Consider the following 14,948-nt stretch of genomic DNA (forward strand, 5'->3'; position numbering starts at 1 on the left):
TGCAGGTCATAACCACAACTTCCTTTCAGAGAAGGCACAGACAAGGATCTTCTCACTGCCATTTCAAATGGGACAGCTGGTCATCAATTTTGCAGGCTTTAGGAATCATTGAGTTTTTAAGGAGTGATTTCCAGGGAGACAAACAGAAGCTGATTACAGGTATGACCCAATTATCAAAGAAAATATCAAGGAAGTCTGTGTATATTTTGGATAAAAGACCCAATAAAAAGAAAACTAGAGATTAACACTTTTAAAGTTGGAAACATTAAACATTTAAATGAATCCTAAGTAATCCAATTTTTAAAATAAGCCAATCCTGATACTGATTTTTATAATTTATTTGTTAAAACAAATACTCTTTTTGAATGATTTCCAAACTGATTTGAAATATTTGACAAATTTTATGACAAACAGGACAAATGAATCCAGTGGTCTGGTGCTATGAACTGAAAACATAAAAGCAGTTGTTTGTTTTCTCTATCCTCAGGGTCTGTGTGTCCACACTTGGGTCCATAATTATGCTCAGCCTACTGTATGTACTATAATAAAAACTAATTTATATGACACAAGCGTTTTCAACAAATATTGAAGTATTAATTCACTGTATTAGACAAATAGCTGGCCTTTATGGATCACCGATCATGTAAGGAGAGCTCTGTATCTATCCTGACAGTAATAAAAAAGGCCCAAAACTACTCTGTGGAAGAAATTACTTGAAACCATATAATCTATTGAATTAAAATTCTTACTTTAAAATATTGGTAATTTTCTCTGAAATCACTGATTAAAATTAATTTAGTTCTACATGACCATACGTCAATTGGCCTGATTGTATGTGAACATTTACATTTCAGATATTTGTGTTTTTCAATAGCTTTCTATACTTTTTAAAACTACCTCATTTTAATTTAAAACAAACAAACAAACAAACAAACAGTTCCCACATCATACTTATAGAGTGTCTGTCTCTATATGAGGTCCACTGGAGAAGAGCACTATGGGAACAGTTACTGCTCTAAGACACCTGAGGTACATACAGGTACTTTTCTCTTCAGGTAACCCTCCAAATCACAACATTTAAATGGAGGATATGAGCTGATTTCTTACACTTTGAAGTTTCTGACCTTTGGTCTGATCACAAATGATTGCTGTCTGGTATTTTACACTTCACCAAAAAAAAGCTCCCTGTGAGAGCACAGGTGGTCTGTTCTGCTCACTCTGTACATAAAAGTTCAAACAAAAAGTTAATTGTACAAAAAGCTGAGACTATCTTGAGAAATACAGTTGGGGGAGGCACCATTTTACTTTAAGTTGAAGTGAGTGTCTCATTCACATTCACATATTACATAAGAACTGAGAAGAATGCTCATACTGCAGCACTCACAAACATGTGCAGATGCACGAACGGAAATTTGCCTTCTGTATGTAAACCTTTGTATAGTAATAATAACGTGTATATTTTTTGTTCATTCCTATTGTGAAAGGGAAAAAAACAAGAGAAATGAGTGAAGAGAACTGAAAATCTGGAATAAATTTCTATAGAAGCATTACAATTTAAAAAATCAGTAATAGGTATGATTCCTTCAGATGAAATAAATACCCAGCACCTACCTGCAAAAGCTTGTAACACTAGATTGGTTTGAGGTCCCAGAACCATGTGTCTGTCTAGAAAAAACTTTTGACTTGAGGACAAGATCCAGGGTGAGTTACAAAGTACAATTCTCATAAATGTGTGACGTTACAATGGAACTTAGGTTAGAATGTGTTAGCTAAGAATCAAGGGAGAAAGACAAAGGTATTTTTTATATTAAGACAGTGCTGGGCTAGGCGATAAGAGCTTCAATTCTACTTCTGGCAAGCTACTAGCTTTCTGGGGGACTGTAGGCCAATCATTAATTCCTTCTGAGCCAGAAAGCAAATATTTACAGACAAAATGGAAAATATTATGTAGTTACTTATATAACCTATTAAAATGTAGCCATTTGAAAATGTAAAAATATTCTTAGCTCCTGGGTCATAAAAATAACAAGGCTGATTTGGTCCAAGGTCCAATATACTTGCCTTGTCTTCCTGCCTTGCCAACTCCTGGGCTCAACTTATAGCTAAGGTTTCGTCCATCTCTGAAATGCTATTAATTTTGGAATAACTCACTCTGCTTTTTTTCCATTTAGTGCCTAATATCAGAAATGCACTTCTATTACACTAAAGGCATTGGGGGAAAAAAAAAGGCAAACATTTCCTAGATGAAAACGCAGAGGAAGAACCCTTTGAAATCTCAAGAAACTCGGGCACCCAATACACATGACCAATATATGACCAAGACACATACTGCCACCTGGTGGTTGATTTTTCAAATGCAGGAAGTGGAAGGCTTTGTAAATATGGGTAGTGGCATACATCCTCACACTGCATTCTGATTATAAGTCTATGAAGAAAAGTTACGACCCTCGTTTTTCAGATGGGAAAAGTTAAGCTTATAAAGGTCAAATAAATTCTATTTACAAAACAAGTGAGCAGGATATAGTCTTCTGACTTAGTGTTCTTTCTACTCCTTCATTGCTTATATTCAGAAATCATAAGCTTCATTCACAAATGAAGTGACAAAAAAATTAGTCTCCAAGAACCTTCCTTTGAAATATTCCCCAGGTTTATTCTGTCCACTCCAAGTCACGGCTCTCCCTTTCGTCCAGGCCATACCTACCACACGACTAGGTTAACTACCTGATTTGTCTCGCTGACTATTTCTTCTCCTCTTCTATGTAGTGCTCATAAACTACTAAGAAAAGCTAATAAAATCACAGTGCACACTTGCTCAGGAGTCTAAAATGGTCCCTTCTGAACTGACTGTGTCCAAATTCTTACTGGCATTATGACATCTGGCTCCAAGCTTCCACTTTATTATAATCTCTTACTAATTCCTACCAAAACTCTGGGCCACTTAAGCCAGCTTTCTTACTTTCCCATCCTTCAAACACCAGACAGACACATTAAGTTGGATCCTCCTTGCATCTCTTCTTCCTTTATATATACTTGCCTTGTCTTCCTGCCTGACAATTTAATTTTAAATTGAAGTGACAGATTCTCATTAAAAACAAAAGTATATATAGTTAAAAAAAATCTGAAAGTCCCAGTTTTTCTCTCTCCTCAAAGCATGTCCTTCCCTGACACCTAACCGTGGCATGGACTGATATCTTACCAGATCTCTCCATGTCAGCTTTTCTCAATCTTGGTACTAGCGAGCTGCTGGGCAAGATAATTCTTTGTTGTAAGGGACCGTCCTGCACATTGCAGGACGTTTATCAGCATCTGTGGCTTCTACTCATTGGACATCAGTAAGCATCCTCCCTCATCTAAGTTGTAATAACCAAAAATGTCACCAGACATTGCCGAATGTCTCCCAAGGGATGGGCAAACTGCCTGTTTGAGAATCACTGTTCTAAGCATTTACATACACATCAAAATATATAGACACATCACTTAAAAATTCCTATATCACATTTCATGTGGATATACGTATATTAATTATGTGCTCATTTCTCCATGAATGGGCATTTACCTTCATTCCTCTTTTCATTCTTACAAACAATGCTACAATAAACATTTTTATGAGTGCCCTATGCATACTAGTTATCTATAGAACACCCAGAAGTGTTAACTGTTGGGCTGACAGGTATATGCATTAAAGAGATTAAAAAAAATAATTCTGCCAAACCACTTTCTCCAAAGGCTACTCTTATATTGCCACCAAAAGCCTAGAGTGGATTTCTTCCCAGAATTTAACTTGCTTAACACTAGATATTATCAATTTAAAATCTTTGCCAACTTTGTAAGTGAAAAATGGTTTCACTTTTTGTATTATTACATTGTATCTCCCAAGACCACAAGTGATGGCAAAACCTTTTTTAACTTTAACAGGCTTTCCATTAACTTCTGCTAATCATCCACTTGTAGCATTTGCCTCTTGGAGTATCTTTTAGTTATGACTTATAGGAGCTCTTTATATAGACTGGATGGCAATATTATTTTCTTATAACTGTTACCAATTTTTCCCAGCTTATCACTTGATGGTTTGATTTTGTTTATGATGTTTTATCACATGGAATTTTACATTGTTGTATAATAAGCTTTGTATATCTCTCCTGTTGTGGCTTCTGGATTTCCTGTCTTCCTTTAAAAGGCCTTTCACACTCAAATGATAAAGCAGTTGTATTTTCTTCTAATACATTTATAAGCTTTAAAATCTCTTCATCTATCTATAATTTATTGTCATACATGATATAAGACAGAGCTGTAGAACTTCCATTCTTCCCACCAAATGGAGTCAATTATCTCAACATGACTTCTTGAATAAGCTGTTACCTCTCCACTGACTGAAATGAATTTATTCCCTGGACAAGTATTTATTTACTGCTATTATATGCCAGGCCCTGTTCCAGGTGCTGGTGATATTCTATTGATATGACAGACACCAGAAATTGGTTAATAAAGAGAGAAAATTTCAGAGTGTTCCGTGTTCTGGAAACAAAAGCAGAAAGACAAAATAGGATGATGTGACAGCAGTGGTGTTGTGGTCAACGTTTAATAACCAGCTCTGGTTTGTAGCACTTGTCTCAGTAAATACTCATGCCACACCCCATTTTGAGCTACCAAGTTGTCATGGGTTTACAAAATTTCCTGAAAATTTAACAACAGGCTTGGAAACAAACTGGCCCCAGAACATCACTGTGTGATAGGGTTGGAGGGGGGGCTAAGCCGAGTGAGTATTCACGGAAGGCCTACGAAGGTGTCATCTGAAGATGACTGGTAAGAAGCCAGAAACAGTTGTTTGTGAGGGAAATGCATTCCTGGTAGAAGGAACAGCAGAGACAAAGGACCTATAATGGAAAGAAGTTTGTTATTCTGAGGAATTACTAAATGGTTTTTTCTTTTGTGAAATATTATGAAATTAGCAAGGAGATGTGAAAGACCATTGGAGGCATTCTAACACAAGCCATTCGGTAGTAATGTCTTGCCTTTTTGTGTCTAGAACCATGTTTCTTTATCTTTGCAATGCCCAAAACATCTGGTACAGTGTTCAGATAAACATCATTCTAGCAGAAGCTCCATCTATCTCAAAGCTCTATCTATCTCCACCTGGCTCAAATTAGGTCATTCGGACTTCTCAAAAGTATTAAATCAAGGGATTATGATTAAGGTTCCTGTATTTGTGGAACTTGACAGTCTAGTTATTAAATACAATATGTACCAGATGTAAGCACCCTGGTAGAAACACAAGCTTTATTTCATCTGTGAGGGCCCCAGCCCAAACAGTGATTTCAGCTTTCTTATTTTGATATGAATAAAGAAATCTACTTGACAATGCTAAGAATACACAGCATGCGGCTTGGTTCTTCCGAAAGTTTTTATAATTTGGTTGGGAAAACAACACAAATATACATAAAATAGAAGAGTAACAATTTATGGCGGCATAAGATCCTATGTTGTCATAATTAAGTGCAATATTAGTGGCAGAAATGCATAGAAGAGAAAGACTATGTGAAAAAGTGGAGAAAAATGCATGAGGACTTCATGGGGCTTAATCTGGGCCACAAAGGATTCACTAACTTCAGCTTCAGTTGGGAAAGGGGGAAGTGACAGAAGAGAACACACTTGAAGAAAGGCAGTGTAGTGATAGGAATTGGACTGGTTTCATTAGAAAGTGCATTAAACTGTGAGGTGAGGCAAGTAAGGCTGGACAGGTAAAATAAAGCTGGACCATGGGTAAAGTGGCCTGGGGATTCTGGAAAATCTCCCATAAGCAATGGAGAAGCAACATGAGCTCCTAAAAGAGGTGGAGATGGAGAGAAATTTAATGGAAGTGCTGTTTTTTAGGAAAATTAGCTGCTAATTACTCTTGTATCATCAAGGAGACCCCCTAGAGCTGGGCAGTCCACATCCACATAAGGGTGCAGGCAAATACTCATTTATGATTACTTCCATAAATTAAGTCTACCTTAATTTCTAGAATCTGAATGTTCTAAGTAAGCCACATCCTATAGGCTGTGCTGACTGAATCTTATGAAAAAAGAACAGCCCTCATTACATTTTAATACTTCTACCTAAAAAGCTCTATCTACCTTCTCCCCAAGTCATTCCAGGGAGGCAGGAAAGAATACCAGTACTTGAGTCTGTTTGGGATAAGTTTTAATGACCTAAAATTGGGAAATATGCATCTTGGTGGTCATATTTTCTGGACTGAAAATTGGTACAGATTCTGCACAACAAAGAGCCAGGGCGAGCATGACTGGCCTGGGGTAGACCAAGATGCAACCACTGGCTCCAGACACACAGACACTTACCTAACAATCCCTTCCTTGGTGTAGAAGACAGAATAGGTAAGGTTGTCCCCGTGAGGATCTGATGCAGGTGTCCGCCATGTCAATTTGATGAAGCGGGTAGAGACCAGCGAGGCCACGACATCCCGAGGAGCTGAAGGCAGTGGTCCCGTTGTGGCTGGTGCTAGATGGTCAGTAGTGGCACTGGTCAGTGAAGTGGGAGGTAATGTTGGGATGGCAACATCTTGTCATGTGCAAACATTGGGGAATATGAAGGGCAAACCACGACGGTTTTAAAAAAGAGAACAGAAAAACAAAAAACAAAAAAGAAATAAACAAAACCACGATGGGAAATAAAATAAAATGAATGAACATAAAAAAGGCCATTAAACTGAAGGCTAACATGCAGGCCAGGGGTAACTACTGAAAACTAATGGGCACTATTCAAGACACATCACTGTAGAGCAAGCAGACTTTTTGGTCACTATAATGGTTGTGGGTAAGGGACAGGGAAGGTGACAGCTGAGAATAAAACATCTCACAGAAGGACACAGCAGTGACCAAGTAATCTTTTTTTAATCCTGAAAGCAGCATGCATCGCCTGTCAAACCTTTCACATAAAAGTCTCATCTACTGATAAAACCTCAGTATTTTTAGCTACTTTATCAAATATGGAATAACATGTGTAGTATGGAGGAGTGCAGGTACTCTCAGCACAGGCCCAGGCTACCGTCAGCCTTAAGGCACAGCTGTGGGTCTTCGGCTCTGCAGGAGACTCAAGAGCCACCTCTTTAACTTCAGACTAACATTAAACTCTGCTCTCTGTAATTTGGCAATCCCCAGGGAAGTTCGACGACTCTCCTCACTTCACAAATATTTCATCTGCTATCTTCATCAATTCACTTAACTACAATAGTATAAAAACATGAATCAAAAATTCCAAAACCATAAAAATACAACACTTAGGTAGCTTATCTGTTTGTTACAGCCCTCTCTGCAATATATATTTCTGTGGCTTGCAGAACTCAGGAACTGGGTGGGACAGATGAAGTGAAGGCAAGTCAAAGCTCTGCTTGTCAAGAGCCTCATATATTTGTAGTCATGGGTAACTTTATTACTCGCTGAGGCAGTCCATTCTGTTGCTGGACACTTCTGATTTTCCTAATAGTGAACTTAAAATCTCCTTCATCTTGGGGCCAGAAAGTATAAGGATAATTTCACAACTTTCAACTAAAGGAGTTCATCAGAATTGTGTCAAAACCTTAATGGGAAAATTAGGAGAAAAAGGGCAGAGAGGAAAACACAAAAACTCCTGAAGCTGGTTTTCAATGAAATGCTAAGTCAACAATCTCCAGGAAAGATCTGTGAACTGCAGAGAATCTAAAGTGAAGCAGTCAAATAAATACACCAGGTAGAATGAGTTCTCTAAGGGAAAGTACAGAGGAAGACCAACCTAACGTCGCTATTCAGGTGGGGCAGGGTGAAAGTCATCCAACAGCTATCATTTCTACATGGCACTCTGGCTCATGTACTCATTGAATCCTTACAACAATTCTATGAAAAATTTTATTTCTGTCTTCTATGTAGAGGCTGACAGTTAAGAGGGCTAAACCACTCATCCTAAGTCACAGATGGTAAGTGATGGAGTGTAAAAAAATCAACTTTGATTTCTAGTTTAAGAGGCCTCTGCGTTTAGCCAATAGGAGCTCTACTCCTGCTGGACCTCTTACTAATTTTATCATCTTGTGCATGTCACTTACTCTCTCTTTTCCTCTCTTTCTGAGAAAGTACTTTGGAGAGAACAGAGTGCTGTCAGCATGTAAGACCATGAAGTCACAGCCACAGTCACAGAAGATACAAGTCCACATTTCACGGACACAAGTGTCAATATTGTAAGACCGTTACGTCTGAATGGCCTCTGAGGCCTCATTCTTATCCCTGATGCTTGAATAGACGCGCTTCCTCAGAGAAAAGAAATACCTCTCCTTCACAGCTTTCAGAGTTCTTTTTCATGTGCTGTGCCAGTTTATTCACACAACAACCCTATGAGGTAGGATGGGAATGACAGGATTAGATGTTGGGGTGAAGATAAGAAAGGAGTCAAGGGCTCCAGGTTCCTGGAGAAACCAGGCTTGGGAGAATGGGTGGTTGGGGGTGTCATTCGCAGAGAATGACAACATTGAAAGAGACTAGAGACTGAGGGAGAGATGGCAAATGATGAACATGCTGTGTCCAAAGTAATGATCCCACAGGTGCCAGAGAAATGTGTAAGAAGCAACTGGCGATGCTGAATCTCTGATTATGTAAAATTAAGTCACTAAAAACCCTTAGAGGGAAATGATTTGAAGAGTAGCCTGAATACGGTCTTGCTTTGTTGCTTCATTTCTGTCTATCCAGAAATACACTTACGTAAAAACTGCTTCCAAGTCTGACCTGACCCACTAAGCTAAGTTTTTCCCAACTATCTGCTGGCTGGAGAGGAGAGGAAATTTGTACTGTGAGAGGCAGTACAGCATACTGGAAAAAGCCCAGGATTTCAAGTACGAAGACCTTCTACTCAAAACTTGACTCTGTCACGTCCTAATAACGTGAAGTTGGGCAAGTCACACAGTCTCTCTGATCTCAGTTTCCTTGTCTGTAACTAGAAACGCTCCCCACTCATGTCCCAGGCTGGTATGAACCACACAAATATCATCAATAAGAAAAGTGTATGTGGAAGCACTAGGTGCATGTTTTCACTGACAGAAAAATCTAAATATAAAGGCAACCAGGAGGAGAATGTAAGCAGGAAGACCAGGTGCTACAAGTGATGGGTGATAACTAAGAACTGGTCAGACACGGACATTTCAATTGGCCCATGGAACTCTAGGGCACACATCTGTACGTTTTGAATGGCATCCAGCACTTCCCACTTATATTTTTCATGTTCATGATGAATCACGCTCATCTGCAAGCTCCTTGAGGATGAAATCCATATCTGTTTCCTCTTGGCATCACTCGTTGGGCATGTAATAAATGTGTATTTATTGAATAAGTGGAAAAAAATCAGGGAGAATGTTAGTGCAATGGGGACCAGTGTTTCTAGAAGCTCATCACGCACACAAATATTTTAATCTTTGTAGCTGCTACAAAGTATATACAAATATAATGATGCTGTGTAAACATTTGCTTTGCAAATGTATTTTACCAGTTATACACAGAATCAAAGTGTAAATAATGGCAGATCATTGTAAATGATTCCTAGTTAACTATGGGAAAAACCCATGTCCACTGTGGTCCTAGTGTTTTATACCCACTTTCCCCAAATTGGTTCTTTTGCTGCCGTTCCATGATCTAGCTGGGCAGGTAAGGGAAAGGGTCTTACGTGATCTCAGAGAATCAAATAGGCAGTTAAGATACACCAGGATCAATGGCAGAACGATACAGATTGGGACTTTAGACTTCTAACATGATGGTTTGAGGATGTCAACAAATGCTCTTCCCCAAAAGCAGCTATGAAGCTGGACAAAATTGTCAAAAACTGGAAACTGGCCAAAGGCATACAACAAACCAAGAAGGATTTACTCATAAAAATTACCACAGTTCAGGTAAAATCAGTGAGTCTGTGTGTGCCATTCTTGCCTGGGTCTGTTCCAAGCTCCCCAGCTCTGTTGGAGTAGTTGTTCAACCAGGGTACGGCAGGCCCCAGAAGCTAGTGGCCCTGCTGCTGCCATCAGAGGGGCACACTCGATGTGGAGCACTGCCAGCTAAAGTGGCAATGTTGGTGGCAAGTGAAAAGGAAGGGCCAGTGTCTCTGCTAGCCTGAGACTGTGATTTGGGGGCAAACAGCAGATGATAGGCTGGATTTAACAGGGAGTTTGGTGAGGTAAAAAACAGTAAGAAGGCTTGAGAAGTTCTCCACATAATCCAGGAAGACTGAAAGCCATGCGTATATGCAGCAGAGCCAAGAAGAGGTCCAGATGACCTACATATCCTCAGTCAGCGGAACCTATGTGTGTATTCAGAGCACAAGTGAGAGAGCCCCGCAGAAAGCAAAAGCTGAGGCCGGCTAAAAAATGACCTGAACTTTGAATGCATTGCCCAAACCACACACAGATCCATCAGCTAAGAGTGGAAGGCTTACTGGCTTGAGATATTTGAGCACAACTTCTGACTGATATTTGGATAAATGCTAATCCATACAGACACAAGGGTTACCCTAGAAATCCAGGCTTAAAAATAAAAACAAAACAATAAAGAACAAAAGCTGAGCAGAAACATCAGTGGTCACACAGTGTGGGGAAGATGGATGTCACAGATTTAGTCCAGGCAGCTAACTATACTAAGGAAAAAAGAACAGCTTGGGAAACGGGAGTGGGGGGAGGAAGAGGACTCAGAACCCACAGTTGCTACAATATGCTATCCAAAATATCCAATATTCAACAAAAAATGAAGAGACATGCAAAGAAACAAAGTGTGACTTACACTCAGAGGCTAATGTAAAAAAATGCAGTCAATAAAAAGGTCTCGGGGTCCTTAGATATTAGATTTAACAAAGACTTCAGAGGAGCTGTTAAAAATATGTTCAAAGAACTAAAGGAAACTGTCAGGAACTATACAGTGTCAGAGATTTACCTTACTTTTAAGCTAACAAGACAGCCTATTACTGTTTCATGGGCACAGGCAAAAACACAAGCCTCACATCAGAGACAAAGAACTTCATTACTCAGGGCAATGGCAATGGTCAGAGCTTCTTGTTTGTTTTCATCAGTTCTCCATTCCCCTCAAGTGCCAAAAAGGCAATGTTTTAAAGGCCCAGGATGGATGCCTACACCTGCAGCAGGTTGTAACAGGAGAAGAACCCTGAGCTTGAGGGATTTACAACTTCTTTATTTTATTTTATTTTATTTTATTTTATTTTATTTTATTTTATTTTATTTTATTTTATGAGAGCAGGGGAGGGGCAGAGAGAGATGGGGGCAGAAGATCCAAAGCAGGCTCTGCGCTGACAGCAGAGAGTCTGATGTGGGGCTTGAACTCGTGAACCATGAGATCATGACCTAAGCCAAAATCAGACACTCAACCGACTGAGCCACCCAGGTGCCCTGAGGCACCTCTGAGGCTTCTATACCAAGCCCCAGACAAAGAACAGGTGTACTGTGGATATCTTATTTAATTCTGATGTGGTCAGAGACATACTTCGTATGGTTACAGTCTTTTAAAATTTCTTGAGACTTGTTTTATGTTTTACGTAGTTGTTGTGCGAAGATTCTGTAATGTCAGGTCAAAGTGGCTGATAGGGATGTTTGAATCTTCTATACTCTTAGCTTTTTCTGATTGTTTTAATCAGTTTTTGAGAGTAGACTATTAAAATCTCTAACCATTATCATTGAATTATATACCTCTTTGAACATATCAATTATAAATACATTTACATCTAACAGTAGAGCCCCCAAACACATGAATCCAAATAAATATGGGGAAACCCCAAATTTTTGGAAATCAAACAACCCACTTCTTTTTTTTTTAATGTTTATTTATTTTTGAGACAGAGAGAGACAGAGCATGAACGGGGGAGGGTCAGAGAGAGAGGGAGACACAGAATCTGAAGCGGGCTCCAGGCTCTGAGCCGTCAGCACAGAGACCGACGCGGGGCTTGAACTCACGGACCATGAGATCAAGACCTGAGCCGAAGTCGGACGCTTAACCGACTAAGCCACCCAGGCGCCCCTCAAACAACCCACTTCTAAGTAACCCAAGGGTCAAAGAAGAAATCACACAAAAAAATTAAATAATATTTTTAACTGAATGAAAATAAAAACAAAAAATTAAAAATTATGGGATGCAGCTAAAGCAATGCTTAAGGGAAATTTAAATACTTTTACCAGAAGAGAAGTCTCCCATAAATTACCTAATCTCCTATTTAGTGAAGAGTGCAGATCTTAAGCATTCTCTCACACATACACACAAAGTAACCATGTATGGTGATAGGTGTATTAATTAACTTGTTAACTTAATTGTGGGAATCCTTTCACAATGTATACATGTATCAAATCATCATGTTGGACACTTTAAATATATTACCATTTGACAATCATACCTCAATAAAGCTGGGAAAAATTAAATTGAATAATATTTTAGCCAAGTTCTTTAAAAAAAAAAAGACACAAGACTAAGAAATTAATAGCAGACATAAACTGCCTAATTCAAGAATCAAAGAAGAGACAATACTACCAACCCTATAGATTGGTAAGTTATAAGGTAAAATTATGAACAAATTTATGTCAATAAATCAGATAACTCAGAGGAAACAGAACAATTCCCGGAAAAACAAAAATTACCAAACCTACTCATGAAGAAACACAAAATCTAGGTAGAAATAAAACAAATGAAGACATTTAACTAGTAATTAAAAATCTTCCCACACAGACAAGTCCAAACCCAGATGCCTTCACCGGTAAATGCTATATTTAAAACAAGAAATAAAACTAATCCTTCGTAATTTTTTCAGAAAACAGAAGAGAAACACTTCTAGCTCATTCTGTGAGGCCGATATTACTCTAATATCAAAGCCAAAGGAAAAGAAACTAGGGATCAATATCCCTCATGATCACAGATACAATAGCCCTTAATGAAACACTAGCAAACCGTAGTTAGTAGCATTTTAAAAGGATTATACATTGTGACCAAGTAGGATTTATCACAGAAATTCAGACTAGTTTAATATCCAAAAATCAATGTAATACGCCATATTAAGAGACAAAAAAGAATATATGATCACCTTAATAATCGCAGAAAAAGCAATCTGACAAAATCAAACACCTACCTATTCATGATAAAAACTCTCAACAAAGAACAGAAGTTCCTCATCCTGAAAAATCTACAGTGAAATTATATGAAATGGTTAAAAAGTAAATGCTTTTCCCTTAAGGTTGGATACATGTCAGCTCTCATTTCTTATATTAAGCAGGTACTGAAAGTTCTAGCCAGTGCAGGAAGGTGGGAAAAAGAGAAAAAGTAAATAAAGGGTGCCTGGGTGGTTCAGTCATTAAGCAACTGACTTCAGCTCAGGTCATGATCTCACAGTTGGTGAGTCTGAGTCCGATATCAGGTGACCTCGAGCTCCACTCTGGGTGAGCCCTGCTTCGGATGAGCCCCGCTTTGGGTGAACCCCACTTCAGGTGAGCAATGCTTCTGTCTCTGTCTCTCTCTGCCCCTCTTAGGATTCTCTCTCTCTCTGCCCCTTGCTCACTTGCCCCCCCCCCAAAAAAACAGAACAAAACAAAACCCTTCTAGAATTAATAAGTTTAGCAAGGTCACAGAACACAAAGTCAATATACGAAAACCAACTCTATTTCTATAAACCAGGAATAAACAACCCAAAAATGGAATTAAGAAAACAACTTCATTCATGATAGCATCAAAAAAGGAACAAAATACTTAGAAATAAACTTAACAAAAGAAGTGTAAGATTTATATCCTCAAAACTACAACCCATTGCTGAGAGAAATTAAACAACATCTAAAACAAAAGTATCTAAATGAAAAGAAAATCTAAATAAATAAATGGTCATGGGTTAGAGGACAACATTGTTAAGAAGACAAGCTGCTCCTAAAATGTAACAGAAAAGACAAAAGGCCTAGAATTGCCAAATCAATTCTGAAAAAGAAAAAAGGGCTGGAGAACTTGTATTACTCCATTTCAAAACTTACAATACAGCTCCAGGAATCAAGACAGTTTGGTATTGGCATATTAGTAGGCATATAAATCAATGGAAGAGAACTGAGAGTCCATAAATAAACCCCTAAGTTTGTGGTCCACTGATTTTTGGCCAAGGTGTCAAAAAATTTTAATGTGGGAAAAAAGTCTTTCAACAACTGGTGTTAGTACAACTATATATCCACATGCAGAGTAATGAAATTAGATCCTTACTTAATGCCACATACAAAAATTAATCAAAATGCCTCGTAGACTTAATGGAAGAATGAAAACTTCTGGAAGAAAATACAGGAAGAAGTCTTCGTGACTTGGGTTAGAAAAGTGTTCTTAGATATGACAACAAAAGCACAAGACATGAAAGAAAAAAATTGATAATTGCATTCTATTAAAAATAAAAAACTTCTTGACTTTAAGAAAAACACAACTAAGTAAATGACAAGTAAAGCCACAGACTGGCAGGAATTATTTCCAAATCATGCATCTGATAAAGGACTTGAACATACAAGTCAGAATACATATCAAGGACCAGAATATAAAATGAACTCTTATAAATCAATAACAACAACAAATAACCCAATTTAAAAGTAGGTAAAAGACTTAGACATTTCACCAAAGAAAACATAAGAACTGCTAATAAACACACGAAAATGTGCAAACACCATTAGTCATTAGGGAAATGTACATTAAAACACAATGACACACTCACCAGAATGTATATCATCAAAAAGGGTAACTGAGTATCATACAACAAAAGTTGTGAGGGCACGAATAATTGGAATCCTCATACATGGTTGGCGGGAATGCTTTAAGTCTTCCAACTGATGAATACGAACTGTCTCCGTTTATTATTTATATCTTTAATTTCTTTCAAAAATGTTCCATGGTTTTCAGGCCATAAGTTTTACACTTCTTTTGTTAATTTACTAAGTATTATTA

At 38.2% G+C, this 14,948-nt stretch overlaps 1 protein-coding gene across 7 annotated transcripts in view; it reads right to left on the reverse strand.

The window, feature by feature from the left end:
• NEO1 (neogenin 1) overlaps positions 1 to 14,948 on the reverse strand; it is a 235,704-nt gene that overhangs the window by 55,345 nt on the left and 165,411 nt on the right. For 5 of the 7 annotated variants that reach the window (XM_042988434.1, XM_042988436.1, XM_042988435.1 and 2 more), the window contains one exon: positions 6,339 to 6,558. In XM_042988434.1, the coding sequence (XP_042844368.1) occupies positions 6,339 to 6,558 (220 nt within the window). The remainder of the gene's footprint in view (positions 1 to 6,338; positions 6,559 to 14,948) is intronic. The other 2 variants (XM_042988437.1, XM_042988439.1) reach the window with 1 other exon arrangement.

This window comes from Panthera tigris, chromosome B3 (assembly GCF_018350195.1).
Source record: "Panthera tigris isolate Pti1 chromosome B3, P.tigris_Pti1_mat1.1, whole genome shotgun sequence".
Taxonomy (NCBI): Eukaryota; Metazoa; Chordata; class Mammalia; order Carnivora; family Felidae; genus Panthera; species Panthera tigris.